Source organism: Pieris napi, chromosome 12 (assembly GCF_905475465.1).
Source record: "Pieris napi chromosome 12, ilPieNapi1.2, whole genome shotgun sequence".
Taxonomy (NCBI): Eukaryota; Metazoa; Arthropoda; class Insecta; order Lepidoptera; family Pieridae; genus Pieris; species Pieris napi.
In genome coordinates, this window is record NC_062245.1 from 12240692 (window position 1) to 12264244 (window position 23553).

The window sequence follows — 23553 nt, forward strand, 5'->3', positions numbered from 1 at the left end:
AATGTCAATATTAAAAATTTTTTTTACATTTACTACAAGTTAAGGCCGATTTACATTATCTTAGTGTTTAGGAGAGTGCTTTAGGATAGTACTTTAGTTGAAACATGTAAACGCTACTTGCTTTAGTAAACGCTACGCTAAAGAACTTGCCTTTCAAGTTGTACTAAAGCACTCTCCTAAACACTAAGATAATGTAAATCGGCCATTAAGTCAAGGGTATAGTGGGTAAGAAGTACTGGCTTAAAACTCTACGACTATTTGCCACTATGGGTTTACAAGGAAATTGTAGACTGCAACCATTGACACTTGCCAACCTTTACTTGACATAATGAAACAAAATGTCATGTATAGTGTTGTATGAATTATAAAATTTTAGCAACCCTAACAGTTCACCATCGTGATCACGTACAGTTGGCAGGTAGAATTCATCCCTAACGCTTCAATACAGTTAATTTATTAGTAATTCAACATTCCAAATATACATTTCCATTTAAATTTCAAATTGAGTCTATATAAGCAGATCGGCGATTCTAATTTAATTCTGGTCAAGTGCTATTTGCACTACGGTTTTGGTGATACCATTTACCACGCTATTACGGATAAATCTATTTAAGTGTTTACCTTAAAGTAAAATTACTTTCGGCTCGAAAAACTCCTAAATGTTATCTCTGAAAATAAAGTGACTGCTTTATGTAACTAAGAGTTACTATGGTTTTTATTTCACGGAAAATACCGTAACCATAGCAACAATATCATAGCGTTTTAGTACCAATTAGCGTACTAATGCTTAAATGGCGGGCATCGCAAGCTCTCTGACATTGAGAGTGTCCACTGGCGGCGGTTTCACTTAATATCAGGTGCGACACCTGCCCGTTTGCACCCTGTGCTATAAAAATAAATGTCTCATGTGGGCTAAAATATTAAGTTTTAATGTTTATGAATAAGAGGGTAGTTATTTGATATTTTAAGTGTACCCGCATTAGCTGTCATTAATAGCTAAACTTCGATATTGATAACGATATTTTCAATTCGCGTGGTACAAAATATAAAAAGCTATGTTTAAAGAGCCATGTTGGCCTAGTGGTATCAGCGCGCGACTATCATCCCTGAGTTCACACCTATGGACCTATTGACTTTCAATTTTCACATTTAACATTCGCTCCTACGACGAAGGAAAACGATAGGAAACCGGCATGCCTTAAGCGTGGAAGGTACAAAAGATCTATCAGAAAAAAAAACAAAAGATCACGGAACAGGTACTGAAATCTGAGACCTTTTAAGGATGTGTCGACAATTTTTATCGTCAAAGACTAGATGATATAAAAATCAATCATGCTGTTGCAATGAATATGCGAATATAATAACTTAAACAAAGAGCACTTTTTCCTCTACCGAGTCTAGCCAATCCATCGTGAGCTGCTTTGCATTCCAAGTGCGAAATGTGACGTCATAGCCGCAGACAGGAAGTCTAGTGCGCTGATCCTTTTAGGCTAAACGGATATTTGGCTGATGGGATTGTCTGTCTGCCTGATTATGCCAGTTGCAATTTGAAAATCAGATTTATCTCTCTCATTTTATTAGTCTACGTAGGTAGGTTTTTATCAAATTCACGAATAGCTTTTTTCTCTTCGTACTCGTTGAAATAAATCATCGTTTAATACATTTCTTTTAGATTAAGAAGAAATATTGTGATAAAACTTTCAGAGTGGGTTATGTGCGCTATAGGGTCCAATATATGCAATGCTTAAATATTTACTGTTTGAAAACATGTACAAATAAACTTTAGGAACATAAAACGTATCACCTCGACGTCCGTCGTTCCACAACTGAGCGTTTCTTAAGGCGGTGTTTACCGCGCACTACCAGTATGTCGAACCTGCCATCTGAAGTATTTCCGAACCAAGAACGCTACTTTCTTCAAGAAAGAAAGTAGCGTACCAATTCTTGAGGCATTGAGAGTGTCCATATCACTTAACATCAGAGCCCGTTTGCCTCTTGTTACATAAAAAAATCAATCAATACACAACTTTAGAAATTCTCTAAGTCTAAGATACTTTGATTGTTCTTCTATCATTATTCATTTTTTTATAAAACTTGCATAATGTGTGAACCGATTAATTCAAAAACCTTCAAGCGTCTCTAAGGAAAAAGATCAAGGCTTCGAAGGATCAAGACTATCGGAACTATAAGCCTTTCGATACGAACAATCAAGGACCTAATACATCAAGACCTTTATTTTAAAACTTTGGTCTGTGAAAATTTATGCTCAACGAGCTTTTGGGTTTAATAAGTTTGATGGTCACGTGACAAAGTCATTCCATAATTTTTTTTAGCATTAGTGAGTTTTCTGTCATAGGATGTATAAGACATCATTGTAAGACTCAGTAGTTAAACATATTTTTACCAACGTAATATGTCAAACATAGGTCGCTGTCGTACTTTGAACCTTGATAGGTAACGTGTAAGCTTGTAAGGTGATCCGTATCATTGTAAACCAATTAATATAATATTATTGGTAGACGGAAATATTGTGACCAATTTGTGTTTAACCATTACATAGATAAAAAGTAATAATCATAATTATAAGACTAAATGTATGAAATAAATCAGTGACGCTATAACTTATGGGTTTCAGATTTCTGATCTGTATCATGATTTGTCAATCTAATAAGCAAGTAGGTGACACACGCCGTAGATTTTTTGGGTTTAAGGCAGATTTCCTTACGATGTTCTCCTTTACATAGACAGAAAATCCATTGGTGCACAGCCGGGGATGGAACTGACGACTCAGGGATTAGAGTCACACGTTGAAGCCACTAGGCCAACACTGTCTTTTGTGTAAAGCTATATTTAAGTAAATATTATAGAGATTTGTATGATTTGACGAATAAACTTCATAAATACTAAACTGAGTATAAAAAATCTCGTACTATTAAAACGCTTCATTATCTCTGAGTAACGTAATATATTTTTCGAAAATATTAAAAATATATGTATAGTCGTGCAAAGTCGGGACACGCCGAGTTAAATAAGTGGTGTATGTTTTAGGATAGTTTTGATTTATGAAAATTAAAATCTGTCATCTGTCAAAACCCTCAATGTTTGAGGAGCCTTCCCCAAGTTGTACAGTTGTTGACATAGTATTATTTTTTATTAGTGATATCAAAGGGCTATCAGCGAATGCAATGACGTCACAGGTTATAGGTTAGGTGACGTAAGTGTGGCTAAAAATATGTTTTATTTACGTGGTATGTTGACATTGACTTGAACTTGTGTCCAAATCAGACAGGTTTATATTCGGATATTGCATATAGTATGTACATAACGCATATATAAATACATAATCCCTAATGATGTATGAATGTGACACGATTTATACTTGACTTCAAAACAATGATTCAATTCTGTTCAGTTTTTTGAGATTTCGGTATCCACACATTTCTGGAACGGAAAGGAATCTTGTTGAATGAACAGGTATTTATGGGGAAGTGCGTAGCTTTTTAGAATTGATACGCTCTTTTCCGGAAGTACCCTAAGTAAAATTGGTTCGGAAATACTTCAGTGGGCAGGTTCCACATATAGGTGGTGCGCGGCAAAAATTTCCTTATAAAACGATCAGTTGTGGAACGACGGACGTCGAGGTGATACTGATGGGATTTCGTATTCTGCCTCGAGGTCCGATGATGAAGTGTAAGCATACCAATACAATCTAAATCAGAACTGAACACATTCGTATCGTTGTAAAAAGACAAAAACACGAATCATAAATAACCTAAACTCGTGGACTTTGAGTTTATATTTAATTGAAAGAAACAAAAAACTATATTGCCAAGGTTAAATACAGAGGAAATAATAAACGAATCAAATGTGTTGTAAAGTGGGTATTATGAAAGATGTAAAGGGTAGCTATTGTTCGACGGGGAAATTGTGTTATCACAACGTCCTTCATTACGAGAGTGTATTGTTAAAATGTACCTGTTATAACGAGGGGAACATCGGCTTTCTTTATATTCCGAAAACAAATAAAACTTCTATTCTCCCTACAATGTTAAAGAATAGTTACAGGATTAAAAATACGAAAGAACAAACTTGTCTACTGGTGCTAAGAAAATTCAATATAACACAGTAGTAATGCGACAATTACTAAGAAGTTAAGTAATGATTAAGCTACTTAAAAGCAACCTGTATATTTTAGTTAATTTACCTTAAAACAGATTTACACAATCAGTTCGTTATTAATTATTTACCTTTTGTATTAAATAGAAATTTTAGGAATGCAAAATTTTATTTAATATTATTATTTATTAACACTTCGTTGCACACAACACAAACAAAAGGAATAACTGGCCGCCTTATATAAATTTATTTTTTATTACATTGTGTATGAAACCCAATGCCTCCGAATGACTTTAAGACATTGTAAATAATCGTTATCCAAGCAAATAATACTTTGCTAAATATACCTTTGATTTCTCAAATAGAACGCATTTTATAGTCTACTCCTTTATTACAAAAATCCCGGACTATGCAGCACGTGTAACAAACATAATGGCTAGAGCGTGCGACTCTCATCCCTGAGGTCCTAGGTTCGAGGTTTTCATTGTATGTGCGTACCAACACTCGCTTGTACGGTTAAGGCAAACATCGTGAGAAAACCGGTGTTCCTTAGTCGTGGTCAGACACAGACGGCTGATCAACTACTTGTCTATTAAAAAAAATATCATGAAAATGATATATGTACACTGTTTTTCATAACAAACATGTTGACTTATACTGAACAAACTAAAATGACCCTCTCTAATCCAATTCGAGACATTGTGAAAACAATGTCGACTGAACCGCCCTTTGGGTTTGACATGATCCAAAAAGATTCACCAATATTCTGACGTCATGTTAGACACCGTCTAGTTGTTTTAGGGAATAAATTCGTTTAAAGTATACAATATATAAAAAAGGTGGATACCATGATCCATATGTCATATTTATAACGCATAAAATTCTACTAAAAACACTTTCAGTTAAATAAGTTTTAAATTTTAACAAGTCTGAGAAAAATCTTTGTAAATTTTTACAAGATTTTTCATTTAACTATCCACTGCTTAAGCCTTTGTAAGTGCATCTTTCCAGCTTGTCTTTTTCTGTTCCTTTGAAAGATTTTGTCTATTTGTTTTTAGTTGCGGCTTCTATATTTCTGCTAAAATATTTAAAAGATTAGCCACCAACTTTTAAAGTATTTTTATTTTGTTTTCATGAATCGGCATTTGAATTATTGTATTACTAAGAAACGCACCTAGAACGTCCGCGCTATAATGATGCGTAACCAAGCCGTACTCTTGATGCACTTTAAAACATATAAATGCTCTTAATATTTGAAAGAAGAAAAAAAAATTTTTGCAAATGAAAATTAAATTAAATTTGTTTCTAAGAAAGTGGTTAAAGGAAGGGCCTCGCAGGCTTTGGGCGAAGAAAGAGCGTTTTTGGGTTGCTTATATGTAGGTTTACGTTGTTAATGATGTGATTCTATTACTTACATAAGGCATTTCGTTTTTATTTAAAATTTCCAACTTCAATCCGTACTCCGTAGTATTGTTCTAAATTTTACTTAAATATAAAATCATTTATTTTAAAAACCAATAAAAATGAATAAACATCTAATGACAAACAACTTAATCAATTTCTTAATGACACTGGAAGGAACTAGCATTTAAGATACAGTATAGGCCTAGTTTAAACGCTAGTGCTCATAGAAGTATATTATGTATATAAGGGAGTTAAACTCAAATGTGTTGCAAATATATATATATTTTAAGAAACAACATTTAGAGTTTGCTTTTTCAGTTGTACTTTTATCCAATTTCTTTTATAATCAATTAAAAATGTACTCATAACAAACACTTCATATTCAAATTAAAAATGACACATACATAGACAAACAAAACTAAATGAACATTTATAAAAACAAAATAGATAATTAATAATGTAATTTAAGAAATATAATTATTTCTTTACATGTATAAGGTTAACCGCAATGAATATTGTATCTCAATGATTCGTAGGATAGTGTGTGTTTACAATCTTTTAAATGTAAGTACAAAATGTAGTGTTTTTGAGTTAAATAAAGTAATTTTTATTATTATTTTATTTCTATTAACGCAGCACTAAATGTCGCGTCCATTGTTCGTCGCTTTGCATGCTCTAGTACACCGCTTTTGCGATAATGAGACCATAATTACGAGATTATGAACTATTATTACAACAAAGACCATTTCATAATTAAAAGAAACTGCAAGAAAACGACGTGATATCTAAATAAGAAAGCCTAGACCTACCTTACTACCCAGGCTATACTTGTCCTCTTTAGACATTGTAATTATAAAATATTTTATTTCATTTTATTTTTTTCGTAATTGTAAATATACTCTTAAGGCCCTATCCCAGCACGAATTGTATCGGGGTGGACTCCGGGCAGTGGAGAGCTGGAGCACTGAGGCGCGCCGGCCCGTAATAATAATTAGTTATGAAAAACATTAGATTAATGTCATTTTCTCAATTTTTTTTCTGAAATGGATTACTTGGCTTGCCATAGACAGAAAAAGTTGACGGCTTGTGTCAGGCACAGGACGCTGATTACCTACTTGCCTATTAGACAAATGATCACGAAATAGATACATAAATCTGAGGCCCAGACCTAAAAAGTTTGTAACGCCACATTTTTATTTTTTATTATTACTTATATTCGTTATCATTGCAATGAGAGACGTGACTGGGGCAATCTTTATTACTTATTACAAAATATAAAAGTTTCAATATTGTTCCAGTATCCTTTTCGCTGACATCGTGGGCTTCACGGTGCTTGCGTCGCAGTGCAGTGCGCAGGAGTTGGTGCGACTTCTTAACGAACTTTTTGGTCGATTTGATCAACTTGCCAATGTAAGATTTTGTTGTATTTATTTAATAATTAAAGGATTTATTAATAATCATGTTTCTTTAGATAGCATCAGCACAAGACACTTTTGCTAACTAGCGAACTGTAGAAATGACTCCTGGTGGAGTCTTCCCTGGGAGATACGACTCCCTCAAAGGCTGACAACGCACCTTCTAAAGTGTCCATGGGCTGCGATGACTGCCCTATTTGGCCGTCCCATAGGCTCGTTTACCCCCTTAGCCAATAACATTGAAAAATAGATGATATTTGACCTAGAAGTAACCTTGCAGAAATGCTACATATATAATTATATATTTCATGGCATAGAACTTATTATAAAACATATGAATAATTTCTCCAGATATGTATAAGTGTCTATAAAGTTTTAACGTTGCTAACATTAATTGACTAACTTCCAGGACAATCACTGCCTTCGCATCAAGATCCTGGGTGACTGCTACTACTGCGTGTCCGGGCTGCCCGAACCCCGCTCTGACCATGCACGATGCACCGTCGAGATGGGCTTGGACATGATCGATGCTATCGCGTGAGTTGTAGTATAGCTTATATATGTCTCCAGAATAGTTGATAATTTAACTCTCCTATTTTAAATAATAATTATATTGTGCTCCCTGCTACACCACTGATGGGTATATGAAAAACCTATTCCTTAAAGAGCCGGTTGAAGAATCACCAAAGCATCTGTGACGGGCTGGTCTACGAAGGCCAGGTTTCTCCTCTCATGGCTGAAAAGTTAGGCAAAAAAGCGACCGTAGTTTGTATAGTATGGTCGCCCCATGTTAAATTTAGGGAAGAAAAACGCAACGTTTATGACAATTCCCTGATGTTGTCATATTGACCTTCAGAGATTCAAAATCCTACGCAAACGATGTCTCGCTAGCTCATTAAATAATCTCTAATTCCGCTGTAGCACGTCTCGCGGTGCAATTTTGTTGGTAAAAGTAGGGTTGAATCAATAATGAATTGATTTTGTACGTGACTTGAGCGATGCTCGCAGAGCAGAATCTGAATATGGATTGGAAACTTACGAATTCAATTTAAAAGCACTACGAGCTGTGCCCCGCAGAATGACATATGTATTGCATAGCTAATATCTTTATTGAAACAGGGACGTAATGACACATAGGATCCTGGGGACCTTTTAAATAGTCGGAATAAACCTCCAGCTGGGTTTCCCGTTTCACCATCGGACGTCAAGGCCATCGTTCCACAAGTGAGCGTTTTTAAGGCAGTTTTTGCCGCGCTATCTGGAACAGCTGCCCACTGAAGTATTTCTGAACTAATTCGACTTAGAGTCCTTCAAGAAAAGAGCGTACCAATTCTTAAAAGGTCGGCAACGCACTCGCGGGTCTTCTGGCATTAAATGTTCATGGATGGTGGTATCACTTAACCTCAGATGAGCCTCCAGCCCCTTTACCCCCAGTTATATATAAAAATGACTTATATTATACGTCACGTTTTAGTTACCAAAAAATTACTAGTAAAACCTATATTTTTATATTCCAAAAAGTCGATGTCGTGTGCGTGGGTACAGGAGACTGATCACCTACTTGCCTATTAGATTGACAAATGATCTTGTAACAGATATCTGAGGCCCAGACCTAAAACGGTTGTAGCGCCACTGATTTATTATATTATTGCATAATCACTAAATATGATATTTATATAACCTTGAGACATTATTATCCCTGGTAGGTTTATTAAGGACAGACTACGTGACTTAAAATCCGTCGTGTGTTTCAAGCAAGTAGGTACTAATTTGCTTATGAGCTTAGTCTACCCTAATGTTATGTTTAGAATACCAAAATACCTTTCATATTACCACAAAGTTCACTTATGGACGTTAAAGAAATAATTTCACATTGCCAGTTCTCAAATCTAGGGCGTAGAACGGAGGAGAAGAAAGCGCAAAGTTTTTTGTGGTACCTGAAGCACAAATTGAATGTAAACAGTTGCGACTCACAAATATACAGTATGTACAATATTCTTAACCTACCTAACCAAGTAATAATAATAGTTTAAAATTTATAAATATAAATTTCATCAAATTTAAATAGTTTGGTCCCTGTGGCAGCGTTTTTAAGGCAGTTTTTGCCGCGCTATCTGGAACAGCTGCCCACTGCAGCATTTCCTCGTTACTAATTCGACTTAGGGTCCTTCAAGAAAAGAGCGTACCTATTCTTAAAAGGCCGGCAACGCACTCGCGAGCCCTCTGGCATTGAGAGTGTCCATGAGCGGCGGTAATACTTAACATCAGGTGAGCCACCTGCCCGTTTGCCCCCCGTTCTATAAAAAAAATAAAAAAATACTAGTACAATCTACGAGGCGCCATCTAAAACTCTTTAGTTAGCAATATATCATGATATAAGATCTTAAAACAACTGATTACCTACAATAAGTAGAAATATATATATTTTTTTTATAACTTACAGTTGTCTAACAAGTATGTGTACATAATAATAAAATATTTATTATGAATAATGTCACTTAAAGTTTGATCACACAAAGCCAAAATATAATGTAAGTTAATAGGACTATACTGGAGTTTATTAACAGTGGTTAAGTGTATTGAATAACATTGTTATTTAACACAATACTTCATCGATAGCATTAACAACTTCACATATTTATCGAAGTGTACAGATTGCCCTTATTCTATAAATATTGCCGAGGGGTTTCTAGGTCAACTGGATTGAAGGCTTAGGGTCCATCCATCAGATATGTGTTAAGGTAACTAATACAATACATTCTTCTAATCTAATAAAATTCTCGTGTCACAGTTTTCGTTGCCATACTCCTCTGAAACGGCTTGACCGATTTTGATGAAATTTTTTGTGCTTATCCGGTATCTATGAGAATCGGCCAACATCTATTTTTCATCCCCCTAAATGTTAGGGGTAGTCCACCCCTTAATTTATTTTTTATTTTTTAGACAATATTTTTTGTTTTTATTTTTTTATGATACAGCATGCCAAAATACATACAATCCTCAATTTTCACCCTTCTACGATCAACCCTTATTTTTTTATTAAAAATGATAAACATGGCAAAACGACGTTTGCCGGATCAGCTAGTATTATATAATAATACCTATATATACTTATACCTCTAAAATAATTTAAGCTTTTTGGCTATGTAAAAGCGTCGACATATCTAATGACGTTGTTTAATGTCATAAGCTCAGTGCAATTATATCTTATGGCATATTTATACTCAGAGCAGTGTTGGCCTAGTGGCTTCAGCGTGCGACTCTCATCCCTGAGGTTGTACTCGATCCCCGGCTGTGCACCAATTGACTTTCGTCCTAAGTGCGCATATAACATTCGCTCGAATGGTGAAGGAAAACATCGTGAGGAAACTTGTCTTAGACCCAAAAAGTCAACGTGTTTGGCACAGGAGGCTGATCACCTACTTGCCTATTAGATTGATAAATCATGAAACAGATATAGAAATCTTAGGCCCTGACCTAAAAAGGTTGTAGCCAATTAAGTTTTATATTTATACTCATTCCTGTCGACAGAGAAGTGGGCAGCGTATGTAAATAAGTAAGTTGCCACTGTTGCATTCAATACCAGAGTGAAGTGAGTGTGAACTCACTGGTGACGATATGCAAGAAGGATATAGGGCAATATTATTGTCAGGCAAGGGCTGAATGTAAATGTGGCAAATCAGAGATAATAACATCACGTTTAATGACATCCGTATCGTTTTACGAGCTCAGGCCTTAGTCGGAACTTTATCGTCCTGTAGTCGTATATATAGATGTTAGTTTTTCAATCAGTTATAAACAATATTTTTGTAATATAACTCACTCACTGGCTCGATCCAAAAAGTGTTTCGAACTCCGAAATCAGGAACTTCCAGCGCTACCGTGTTATCACCTGCAAATTGTTAGCTTTTAGCTGCAGCAGGTCCTACTCCACTCTGTCGATCCAGCGTTACCAAGGCAATCTGGTAATATAAGCAAAGATAAACATTTCTAATTTGTATATAATGTTTATATACAAATTAGAAATGTTTGTGCGAGTAATAAAACGTTTTGTGCGAGTTTCATATGATAATTATAAGTTTGTTAATTAGTTTAGTAATTTGAAGATTACTGAACGCTCGCGCGTATTATCCTAAAATTCAATTATTATATTTATTAAAGCTCCGTTATACTATAATGTCTTTTAAGACACAGGTGATAATTTTCTTAATTGGTTCAAGTAATTGCAAAAGTAGACGAATATATTTCGTTATTAGAAGGATTTTGTTATGTGACGAACGTAGCTTTTGTTAAGTTTATTGATAATTGTATGTAGTGATGCGTTCTAACCCGAAATAATTATAAAACTGTTATTTAGCTATATTTAAATTATACTAACCCTTGGCACATGTTGGTATTTAAATTATACCAACCACTTGTTAATTGTTCTCGTTACTTGCCAAGCAATGATTGTAATATTAATGTGATTTTAATAAACCAAAATAAATAGAAGTCAATAAATAATTCAGCCAATAGTTTGATGCATTTGATAAGCTTTACCTTTTCTTTCGAATCCTTTGACTTTGATCAGAGTTGTTGCCCAAAGTTGAACCTAAGTTCAATAAATAGCAACTCCTATCGAATCACAACTAACTTAGCGATTCGTATTCCTTTTTAAACAATAATAAATAGCAATCAATTTAATAATTAATCATTATAAGTAAAGTTGTAACTGTAAACCTACAATTAAAATAACTTTCTTAAGACGAAAAATATTCCTATATAGCCTTCCTGTATGTGCGATAGTTCCGAAGTTATTAATTTCTTAAATATACAATCGTATTATTTTAAATGCCTGTATATACATTATACTGGAGACAGCGGTATTGAGGTGATGTAGTCCTAGTAATGTACAAGGCCACCCATCAAACATTCCAAAATTATAACTCTCTATAAGTCCCCGAAGATTGATCATAGTCGATTTCTTTATATGGGGTCGTTCAAGTATTACGAAAGCAGATGTACTGCAATTTATCCCCCCTCAAAGCAAAGGTCTCAAAAGTAATAGTACATAAACGTATTCATTTTTATAGGAATCCTCGAAAATGCTTTTCATTTTCAGGCACAGATAATGTGTAAAAAAAGTAAATAATTACTGTGACTTAATCACATCAAATAAGAAAATCAAAGACCCCCCTCCCCCCAAAGTTGCTTACGTAATACTTGAACGACCCTTATCCCAGATTAAGTTAAAATTATATATAATAACAATTTCTCGACATTGATGTATTGTCTTAGTTTGTAAGTTAACTCTGCCAGCACTTGACCTGGTGCAGTATAAACAATTAATCATTGTTTTTAAATACGTTTTAAACAGATCGTTTATATGCTTGAATTGCATTGCATCTGTAGTTCGATCACATTCGCACAAAGAATGAATTCATATATTTCTAGGCCTCCATGGGCAGAGTCTGTTTGGTAGAAGTGTTGGTAGTGATGATTTTTAAACAAAAAAACGAGAGCGCTTGATTTACCATCATTATTATTACTTGGCCAATATAAGCAAGTCAAATGTTGGTGTAACTGGTAGGCTACGCATGACATTATTTTTATCTGTCCCGATCTAATTCATAAATAAGTAAAAGAATGAATGAAAAGAATAAGTATCGCAATACAGCGAGGAAATGCTGCCAGCGTTAAAGGTACACTGCCACAGGGACCAAACTTTTTAAATTTGTTTTAATTTTCTTTTAATTATTACTATTTAGATAAAGAAAATTGTAAAAATTGTATATTTGATTGTTATAATTACTAATAAACGTTATTTCTTCTTTATAATATTATAGATTTACAATATCAAAGTAATATAAAAAAAGTATGTCGATTAATTTTCAAAAGGTTACCTTGCTTTGAAGTCTAAGCCTAAACTAAGCGAACCTAGACATCTAGTTGATAAAGTATAATTTTATTACGCTATTAACGAAAGGTTGCGTTTGAGGCGAGCACAACAATGCTTTGATGTTTGCAACAACATTGTTCGTCTTTCAAGTCAAAATCATTCGTAGATATAGGTAACACAATGTACACTCATGAACCTCAAAAGAAATTTAGTCAGCATAGTTCGTCAACGCTTTTCATACCACTGAGACACTACGAAAAACATTAGATAGAGAAGATTGTAATGGTAGCTGTACACACTCGGCGAGACACCCCGAGACAGGCCGAGGGCGAGAGTGTACAGTAGAGCTCTCGTCTCGCCTCGCTTCCTCGCAGTCGGTCTCGCCTCTCTCGGTCGCCTGTCGGTTTTTGGCGCACGAGTCAAAGGGTCTCGCGAGTAAAACGAGAGCGACCTGTACACACTCGTTCAATCACTTGCTCGATGACTGTGGTTGTGACAGGACGTATCGCACAATGTGGTCTAACGAACGCGAATTAGAGTTTTTGGAGTGTTACCAAAGGGAATCGTTGTTATGGAATCCGAAGGATGTAGGACACAAAAATAAACAATCTCTACATGATGCTTGGATGCGAATAAGCCGGCCGATGGATATCCCAATTGAGGAACTAAAGAAAAAGCGAGATTCACTCATGGCTACGTACCGTGGACGTAACTTTATGAACCTAATTACCTATTTCTGTTGCGGTGCATAGTAACCATCCAACCAGCAGCGGTTTCCACGTCCATTATTAACGCTGTTTTAAATACAAATAACGTAACGAGTGTGTACAGGCTGCGCTCTTCTCTCGGTCCTCTCGGTCGAGACTCTCGGCGAGAGGCTCTCGCCGAGTGTGTACAGCCACCATAAGGGGTGGAGAGAAAATCTATATAAGTATTATAAAATAAAAATATCAGTGGCGCTACAATCTTTTTAGGTCTGGGCCTCAGATTTCTGTATATGTATGATCATTTGTTAATCTAATAGCCAAGTAGGTTATCAGCCTCCTGTGCCTGACGCACGCCGTCGACTTTTTGGGTCTAAGGCAAGCCGGTTACCTTACGAAGTTTTCCTTCACCGTACCTACGAGTGAATGTTATATGCACATATAGAAAGTCAATTGGCTCACAGCCGGGTCTCGAACCTACGTCCTCAGGGATGATAATCGCACGCTGAAGCCTGGTTAACACTGCTCATTATGATAAGTATTACATATAATGCGACAGTCACTTTATTCAATAAATAGCCGCCACCGCCGAAAATCCCAGTAGCTCTTTCTGTCAAACTGTGGTTACTAACACTGCTTAATTTTTTTGAATAAACGGTAAGTTTCCAGACCTAGTATTCGTTTTTAACTGTAAATCCGCAAACTTACGTCACTAGAAAGAAATTAAGTCTCGTTCAAGAGGGCATTGTGTAAGTAGGCATTAACATAGCAGGTCATTGTCAAGGCATGTCGCGCTATCGTTAACGAATGTCGAGGTTCAGTAGTTTCTTTGTCAGGGTCGAGGAGCCATGGGTGGCCGTTTTATACTATTGATAGGACGCTGGTAGAATTTACGTACATTCCTGGTTGGTTCTCTCAGTCTCTTGACACAATCTTTGTGGCTTCATAAGGCTTGAGGAGCCGTGGAGGTAGCCATTCTATAATAATGATAGAACACTGAAAGAATTTATATACATTCCTGGATGGTTGTTTTAGTCTCTTGACACAATCTTTGTGGCTTCATAATCAGGCTCGAGGAGCCGTGGGTGGCCATCCTATAATATAGATAGAACACTGAAAGAATTTACGTACATTCCTGGTTGGTTCTTTCAGTCTCTTGACACAATCTTTGTGGCTTCATAATCAGGCTTGAGGAGCCGTGGGTAGCCATTCTATAATAATGATAGATCACTGAAAGAATTTACGTACATTCCTGGATGGTTGTTTTAGTCTTTTTATACAGAAGTTTTCTTTATGTGTGTCTTTATTAAGACATCATGGATCATTACAATCTAGCCTAACTGAAGACTAATAAATAATTTTAGTCTAACCTACTTTACTAATAAGGATGCGAGCTCCAAAGTAGCTAAAACATTTTGAGTGTAACTGTAACTTCTTTTTATATTGACTAAATGGTTTTGTTTTAGTTTCTTCTCTATAGTATGTTTGTACGTTATCAAACCATATGAACAGTTTTACTTGAATACAAAAGTGTTTCGTTTAAATGTCGCTACGCAATCGCGAGCCCTCTGGCACTGATAGTGTCTATGGATGGTATCACTTAACATCAGGTGGGTCTCGTGCCAGTTGGTTCTATATATTAAAAAAAAAATGTGTTTATTCAGGTTTAATTTATTTTCTTGTAATTTTTTCAAATTAGATTTCTCATGAAAATACTAAACCTAATAACAAATGGGGCTACCATTTGGGTTTGTGATACGCGTGTATTTAAAAATACAATTGTAAACTGTTTTTGTAATTATATGTTTTTATTAGTAATCATAACATTCAAGTATACGTATAATTAAAGATTTAAGTTGGCGCCTGGTAGATATTACCCGTGACCCCAGAGCTGGTGCTCTTCGCTTAACGAATCATTATCGCAATACAGCGAAATGCTGTCGTTAAAGGTACACTGCCACAGAAACCAAACTTTTTAACTTCATTTTAATTTACTTTTTAATAATAATTATTATTCCTAGATGTTAATTATATTTATAGTAACATAAAACGTGTAATTTTAAGGCTTAAATTAAATTGCTATGGTAGTGATAAAATCTTATTTAATGTTGTCATTAAAGCGTCATAAGGTTGGTGTCGTGGTTATGACAACCGTACACCGCAACCACAAACCATAAACATCTTGGTATGCATTCTCCTATATGCAGCTTATATATAGTTATGTTTTTAATATACTATCTTGTAGGAATTAAATTCGAACATAACTATTGTGTACTAGCTGGACTGGCGAACATCGTACCGCCTAACAGTCGATTCTTTATTTGTTTAAAATACTTATTCTGCTATTCGGGACACCGTTCTAGCTAGTAAGATAAAAAAAAAGATAGTTGATAAGACAACAAATACATTAGGTCATAAAATGAAAATTTACCTTCCCGGAACACCTCCACTAACACTTGACCTTTATGGTATGGTATTAAAGTTCAAATTGACTTATAAGTATTACGAATATTTTGTATGGGAATATACAAAATTGTTGTTTTTAGACTTTTTCACTCAATTTTTTTTAATTTTTCTCCGTAAGAACCATCCTCGTACTTCCTTATATTATAAAAAAAAACAGACAAATCGGTCAAGCCGTTTTCATGTTATTTTGTGACAACGGAAAACGGGTTTCATTTTTATATATATAGATTACAAATCAGACCTAAGATACTAACTTACGTTACTAGGAAGCGTTTATAACTTCATTCAGCAGGCCCGGTGATCATGAATTAAACCATAAACTAAATCAGCCTTTGCTCAACATACACAAATTTGTAAAACTTGTCTTTTGGTTTAAAAATTCACCTATGAATTGACGACTCGTTACAATTGTTTCGATATACGCTTACCTAATACGATACAAAATAACGCTACAATCGTTTTAGGTCTGGACCTCATTTTTGTTGTCAATCTAATAGGCAAGGATTAGCCATCTGTTCCTGATACACGTCGTCGACTTTTTGTGCCTAAGACAAGTTTCCTCACATTTTCCTTCAGTCAAGCGAATGCTAAATGCTCACATAGAAAGTACATTGGTGCACAGCATCGAACCTACGATCCAAAGGATGAGAGTCGCACGCTGGAGCCACTAGGCCAACACTGCTCTGTACCTAATACGATATTCAGCATACAAATGCAGTTTGATATCAAATTAACATGGCTATGTAATAAGTATTAGGCTTAGACCCATTTAATTATATTACGATTGCTGATCCGGTATTAAGAAACCCTTGAATGTATCATGTACGCAATTTTGAGGCTGGCTTAGGTGTTTTAGTTTTTACTTGAATAAATGCAGGTCGTAGGTTCGAACCACGGCTGTCGACTGTCTAAGTGCGCATTAACATTCGCTCGGTGAAGAGTCAGGCACAGAAGGCACTTAGTTGTAGCGACATTGGGGTTTTGAAGTGAAACTTCACGAAGATGTGCAGCGTTTTTGTCGAAGAAAAGGGAGAGAGCGATTGAGACCGATTGAGAGAGAGTGAGAAGGGTGAATTACCTTATAGAAATTCTATTTTTAAAATTAAAATTTCGTTAAGAGAATTTATGAAATATTTGTATTTTATATTTTTTGCAAAATTGTTTATTGAAATCTCAAATGACGAATTGTAAATTAAAATGCCACGTGTTTTTAGTATCGAAGAAATAAAATTTATTATTTGTATTAATTTTCGACACTTAATATTTTAAATTTTAATGACAATTAAATTCCTAACATATCTTCCTTTTTCTCTCCTAAGTCTCGGAAATCTAAAGTTTTAGATTTGTATAAATAAGAACAAGACTTAAAAATTTGTTTGCCAAAGAAGTTACACTTCTCACATGTGTATTTTGTACACTTTTTTTTAAATATTTACCACTATCATGATTTAGTGAAGGTATTGTTAGTAAAATGAATAACTCGAATGTATTCCTTGAATCGGTATTTATTTGTAATAGTTGTAGTACTTCAAGGAACGTTAGGAATTTCCGTTATAACAACCTGTCGTTAATTCCTCTAAGAATCCCTCCCCCGTATGAGACAAGATTCTCACTATTGTTCCATGTGCCTCTTACGAACACGAATAACCCGCATAATTCGCCAATGTTTCGTGTTTTACCTAACTATGATGATGTTCATATTTTCCACCTCACCAAAGACGGACTGACTTCCTCACAGGAAGTATTTGAAGCAGTTAACTCGTAGGTACGATTACAGCGTTGAAAACTTTCAAATTTGACTCTTGCGCGCGCATTCTCGCAGTCATTCATCCTAACCTTTGCATCAACAGTATCGCAAGTAACAATATAAAAATACAGAAAATAAGATTAATCTTATTCAGGTCATCAAGCAATAATCTGAAGATTACACAGATTATTGTTTGGAGACCCCCAGCATCTATACTTATATTACAAAGAGAAAAGATTAATATTTTATGTATTAAATTTCAAAATATTTTATATTATTATGAATTCCCTTATTAAAAATTCCTAGTTAAAATAACATAACGTTATACAAACTATGAAAAGCGCAGCCCGGACATACAACTATTAAGTTAAGCTATCGCGGAATATGCTTAAAAGGATTATGCTTTTATTCTTTCTCAAGTTACGTAAATTTTTTAACCTTTTTATGTATATTATGTATTTCTACTTTGGCTATATCTTTAGTATAATTGCTTTATGTAATATATAATTTATGTCGTGTCAAATGTGTGTTATATATTGTTATTTTCATTATTCAGAATGGTTTTTGTTCCATTTCCGGAATTCTCTTATTTGCCATTTAGACAGTATAATTATGTTCTCACATTTCGTTTTATAGCGTGCCCTTTGAATGTGTGAAAATATTTTAACAAGCCGCTAATTGGGGTACGATTTACCTAAATTCCGAGAAGTGAGGCTTTAGGCTTTGGAAGTCATGGTCAGAGCCATAATAAATAAAGCCTTCTGACCGTTATTTACAAACAATTATTAAGAAATTTTTTAGCAACCATTTTTATGGCATCCCCTATTTTAGCCCATTATGTTCTGCCTTGAGCTAGTCTGCCCCATCTCTTCGACAGACAATCCGACCATCTTGTTACTTGACAGAGTAATAAAGCGTCTTTATTGCTTAAAGCTAGAGTTGTTCGCTTAATTAACGGCAGTTTAATAAATTAAATTATGTATCTGAAAACATAATAATTCAGCCACGACATTTATTTATTATTTAGCCAATTACCTATTTAAAATTATTTCTTTACGCTGTTTAATCTTTATTTTAAAGTAACGTCAACTCTTAACAAACGATGGTATGGTCTGCGTATGGTGTTCCAGAAATAAAGCTTGACTATACATTTGTGGTCGTATAAAATTATAAGCGTATTTATTCTCCACCGATTCAATAAATTGAAATTCAAAACAAGAACAGAATTACGTTATTACAAAGTAAGAACTTAGTTCGAACATTTAACATTTAAATATCATTTATTATTCCATCATAAACTATTAGTTTAAGCAGAATTAATAATCTGCTCCATGCATAATACAACCGAAGATTAACGAAGATTTAATACTTGTATATTTGTAGAACCGTTAGTCCAGGAAATTATACGTTTTCAATATCGTTTGTTACAGTTGTATCCAAAAATAACAAATGCAATTTTGCTGTATCCAAACGTGACCCAGCTGTCTTTTTAGTTTAACACAAATACACACATACATCGTTAATTTCTACTATTTTCTTTCGTTTCGTATCTGACCTAACCAGAAATGCGAAATAAATTTAAAATTATTTATTATTAATTATTTCTTTATTGTTAAATCTTCTCTTGGAGGAAGTATATGATGCTATTAATAATTCTGTTTTGTAAGTAGTAAGTCTGTTTATTGGGAAATTAGCTCACCAAGCAGTCAGATTACATCATTATCTTCTCTGTCTTCTAAATAACTATTAAATAGTATATCGTTGTACTTCGTTGTACTAGCTGGCTAACATAAATTACATATAACAAAAACCAATTATACTAAAGATATAGCTAAAGATGGAATACATACTATGTATATACAAAAAGGTTCAAGCATTTACGAAAGGATAAAATAAATAAAAAAATATTAAATACATATAACTAAGTAATACCTAATTCGGGTGCGTTGTGTGATGGTGTGAAAGTAAGGGTATACCTACTAAAACTCCACGGTTCAACCAACAATCGTTCCAGACCCTAACTGTTTCAAGAGATTAATAAATCGGTTTTGAACAGAAATAAAACACTACAAGACTTAAGAATCTTTATTACTTTTGAGTTATTTAAACATCCAGTGCTTTCAGTAATATTTAAAATAAATTCCGAAGTAAGATTTCGCTTCACTTCGCAGAATCCCAAGATTACCTTTAATCCTAGATCTCGGGCCGATACCGTTTCATTAACAAAGATTAAATTGCAATAGATGTCGCAGATTGAAATCTTTCGTGACCTACTTATCACTGGGATGAATGAATAAATATATACTGATACTAGTTCTACCGCAAATTAAATATATCTAATATATAAAATTCTCGTGTCACAATGTACGTTCCCATACTCCTCGGAAACGGCTTGACCGATTTTTATCAAATTTTATATGCATATTCAGTAAGTCTGAGAATCGGCTACTATCTATCTTTCAAACCCTTAATTTTCACCCCTCTACGATCAATTTCCTAGAAATAATATACATGGAAAAACTACGTTTGTCGGGTCAGCTAGTTTATTTATAAAAAACACAATCCTGTCCTAATAGGTAACCCTAAAGCGACAGGAATTCAGAACAAATGAACAACATTTACACACGAAACAAACATAAGAATTAAATTAGGAAAAACAAAATACAATAATAAATAAATGCAAAATTGACCTAAAATAATATAACTTTTGTTCAGTTCAGTTCACTTAACGGACAATTAAAGAGGTCCTATAACATATGTAATTCGTTGACTAAAGTTATACAGCGAATCATATGTGCCTTTCAGTCCTACCTGTGGGCACATTAAGTAACTTCTGACGTACTCATCAGGCACATTGAAGCTAAGGCACTGCAGTACTGTCGAATTACTATCCTGAATAATATAAATGTTATCCTTTTATATATAGTAAACCGTTATCTTAAATGCCATTGTTAATCTCCATAGGAGTGAGAGAGATGGTTACAAGGCTATGGGATTCGTCATATATCTCGAAAAAATAAAATCACAGTACACAGTGATGTAAGTCAATCACACCTGTTGTGTGTATGATTTATAGCTACAACAGGTAAGTGTGAACAGCAAACAAAAAGCTTTTTAATAGCCTTATAAAATTGCATGTTGGCGAACAATTCATAATTAAATGCAATGTATTGAATATAGGTCTGCACTTTCTGATCTTTACTCGATTGAGCTTTCAAGATGTGGCTCAATATTATAAAATATAGATACCGGGCTTTGAAAAGGCTATGCAGCCGGATATCCTCAAAATGGAATAAATTCTGAATTCTAATTTTAAATTTTCTACCGTAGAAAAGTGTATAAAGAGAAAATATTTATATTTTAAATATCAATTATTTATATTTCAGAAGTTCTTTTCACACGAAGTTTTATTCTCTACATTTATTGGTGATCATTAATTGACGTATATGTATAAAATTAATATACAACATACCATATAATAACTTAATAAAAATGTTGCATTAATAGAGTATATAATTTACCAAAAACATTGAAAGATCTTCCTACTAGATTTTTTTTAAATCGACTCTTGGAAACATAATCTTTTAATGATCTGACTGAAACGTTATAATTAATATTGATTTGATAATGTGATAATATTTTGAAATAATAGTGATAAATTAATATAAAAATTTACTATGTTGATATGATTCATAAAGTTATGTCATATGCAACTTCTATGTAAAATTCTATCTTTTAACACAAATGTGCACGCCATTATGTGTGGCAGAATATCTTGTCTTTCATAAAATCGTTTTATTACACTGGTTAAACAACTTTCATAACACAGAGAAATCAAATTGATTTCCTAAATTCTTTAAAGGTTATCAAAAAAACATAAACTTCAAAAGGCGAGCTAATTTAAAACTCTCCAGATTTAATTAGATCCCTAGATTAAAAAAAAGACTAGCGAACCTTGGACACTCTCATTGACAAAGAGCTCGCACTCGCGAGCTCTTTGTCACTACTACCAATTCTAATTGGTAGTCTTTTCTCGAAGGACCCTAAGGCGAATCGGCTCCGAAATACTTCAGTGTCATATTGGTGGTGCGCGGCAGAAACTGCCTTAAAAATGATAAAGATCAACATCTTTTCATTGAAGTGAAATTAATTTATTATTAAATTCTGAATCTTTCACATGTAAGCTAGCGCCGAGCATTAATCGACTTTTAATGACTTTGCACACACGATATTAAAATGTAATTTGTAATGGTAATGCGGAAACGAGTTAAAATTTCATACAGAATTTACTAAAAGCTTTCACATAGATTTCTAGTAATTGACTTGACTTGAAGTCCTATGCCCTCCAAGTGGGGCAGAGGGTATTTTTTGCGCGCACCACTACTATGTGGAACCAGCTGTTTGCTGAATTTCCGATCCAATTCGACTTAGGGCCTTTCAAGAGCTACCAGTTCTTAAAAGGCCGCAATGCACTTGCGAGACTGGTAATGTGTCCAATAGCGGTATCACTTATCATCAGGTGAGTCTCCTGCCCGTTTGCCTCCTATTACAATAAAAAACAGCCTGATAGCTCCTGGGCAGCTTTCGTAATTTTAATCCACGTTATACCACCTTCCATCGCCTCTGCACGTCTGCAATGATGCGTCGTGCTGTTCCTGTAACCTTAAAATTCGTTTGTAAAACATTTGTTGGGAATCACGATTATGGATTTTACTTTAAAAATATGTTTGTGTTATTCAAAATTCAAAATCATTTATTCATATAGGTCACACAATGTACACTTATAAAGGTAAAAAAATAAATATATATTTACTGCCAGTTCTCAAATTAAGGGCGTAGAACGGAAGAGAAGAACTGGCAATAAACTCTCCGCCACTCTGTTTAATCGCCAAGTTTTTTGTTTTGCACAACGTTTGTGAGGAGTTGCAACCATTACACCATGTGCCACATGACATATTAAGTAATTGATAATAATAAAATAAATTAAAAACAAAGATTTGTCCTCTATCAGCAGGAGGCATGGTGAAATAGGAGCATGCACGTAAATTCTCGTGGGAACAACACGCAAATACAAACATCACCGCATACACGAATTCAAGTACGACCAGTCACCACAAGCAGCACCCATTCACGAGTATGACGCTATTTGACGTTAATTAGAAATAGTTTTGAAAACGAAGTCCCTCCCGAAGTGTCTGAACGCTGTTTAACAATAGATTGATTATTCTAAAATAAGAATATAAATTGTCATAAATTCAATTATTGTTGAAAATCTCGCTAAAAATCTTGTCAACGAGAGCGAAGGGAGAAATCATGAAGCATAGCATTTTTAATATCGATCGAAGTTACGGGTTTATTTCTGTATCATAAAACTAACAAGGAGAATTCATGACCCTTTATAGCGTGTCAAACGGTTGTTACGTGTCACGTACGCTGACAAGTTGTGGGGTGAACATTTCGATTTTTCATGTCTTCTATCTATTTTATAATATAACAATGTTATCTATACTTGATATGTAATATAATCTACACTAATATTTTGTAGAATCGTTTTTTATTTGTATAATGTATAATGTATAAACTGTGTAACGATTTAACGATTCTTTCACCAATATTCAGCTACATTATCAGCGAGTTAATTAGCTGAATACAATACAAATACAAAAATGCACACCCGCAAACAATGTGGATGTCCAATGTGAATTATGACCATAGTTATAATTCCATAATTTTAAAAGTAAAAAAATAAAAACAAATCAGTGGCGCTGCAAGCTTTTTAGATATGGGCCTCAGATTTCTGTATCTGTTTCATGATCATTTGTT

At 34.3% G+C, this 23553-nt stretch overlaps 1 protein-coding gene across 3 annotated transcripts in view; it reads left to right on the top strand.

The window, feature by feature from the left end:
- The window catches only part of LOC125054267 (Ca(2+)/calmodulin-responsive adenylate cyclase), a 96207-nt gene that overhangs the window by 54446 nt on the left and 18208 nt on the right, over positions 1 to 23553 (top strand). For all 3 annotated transcript variants that reach the window (XM_047656020.1, XM_047656019.1, XM_047656021.1), the window contains exons 6-7: positions 6819 to 6930; positions 7345 to 7472. In XM_047656020.1, coding sequence (XP_047511976.1) covers positions 6819 to 6930; positions 7345 to 7472 — 240 coding nt within the window. The remainder of the gene's footprint in view (positions 1 to 6818; positions 6931 to 7344; positions 7473 to 23553) is intronic.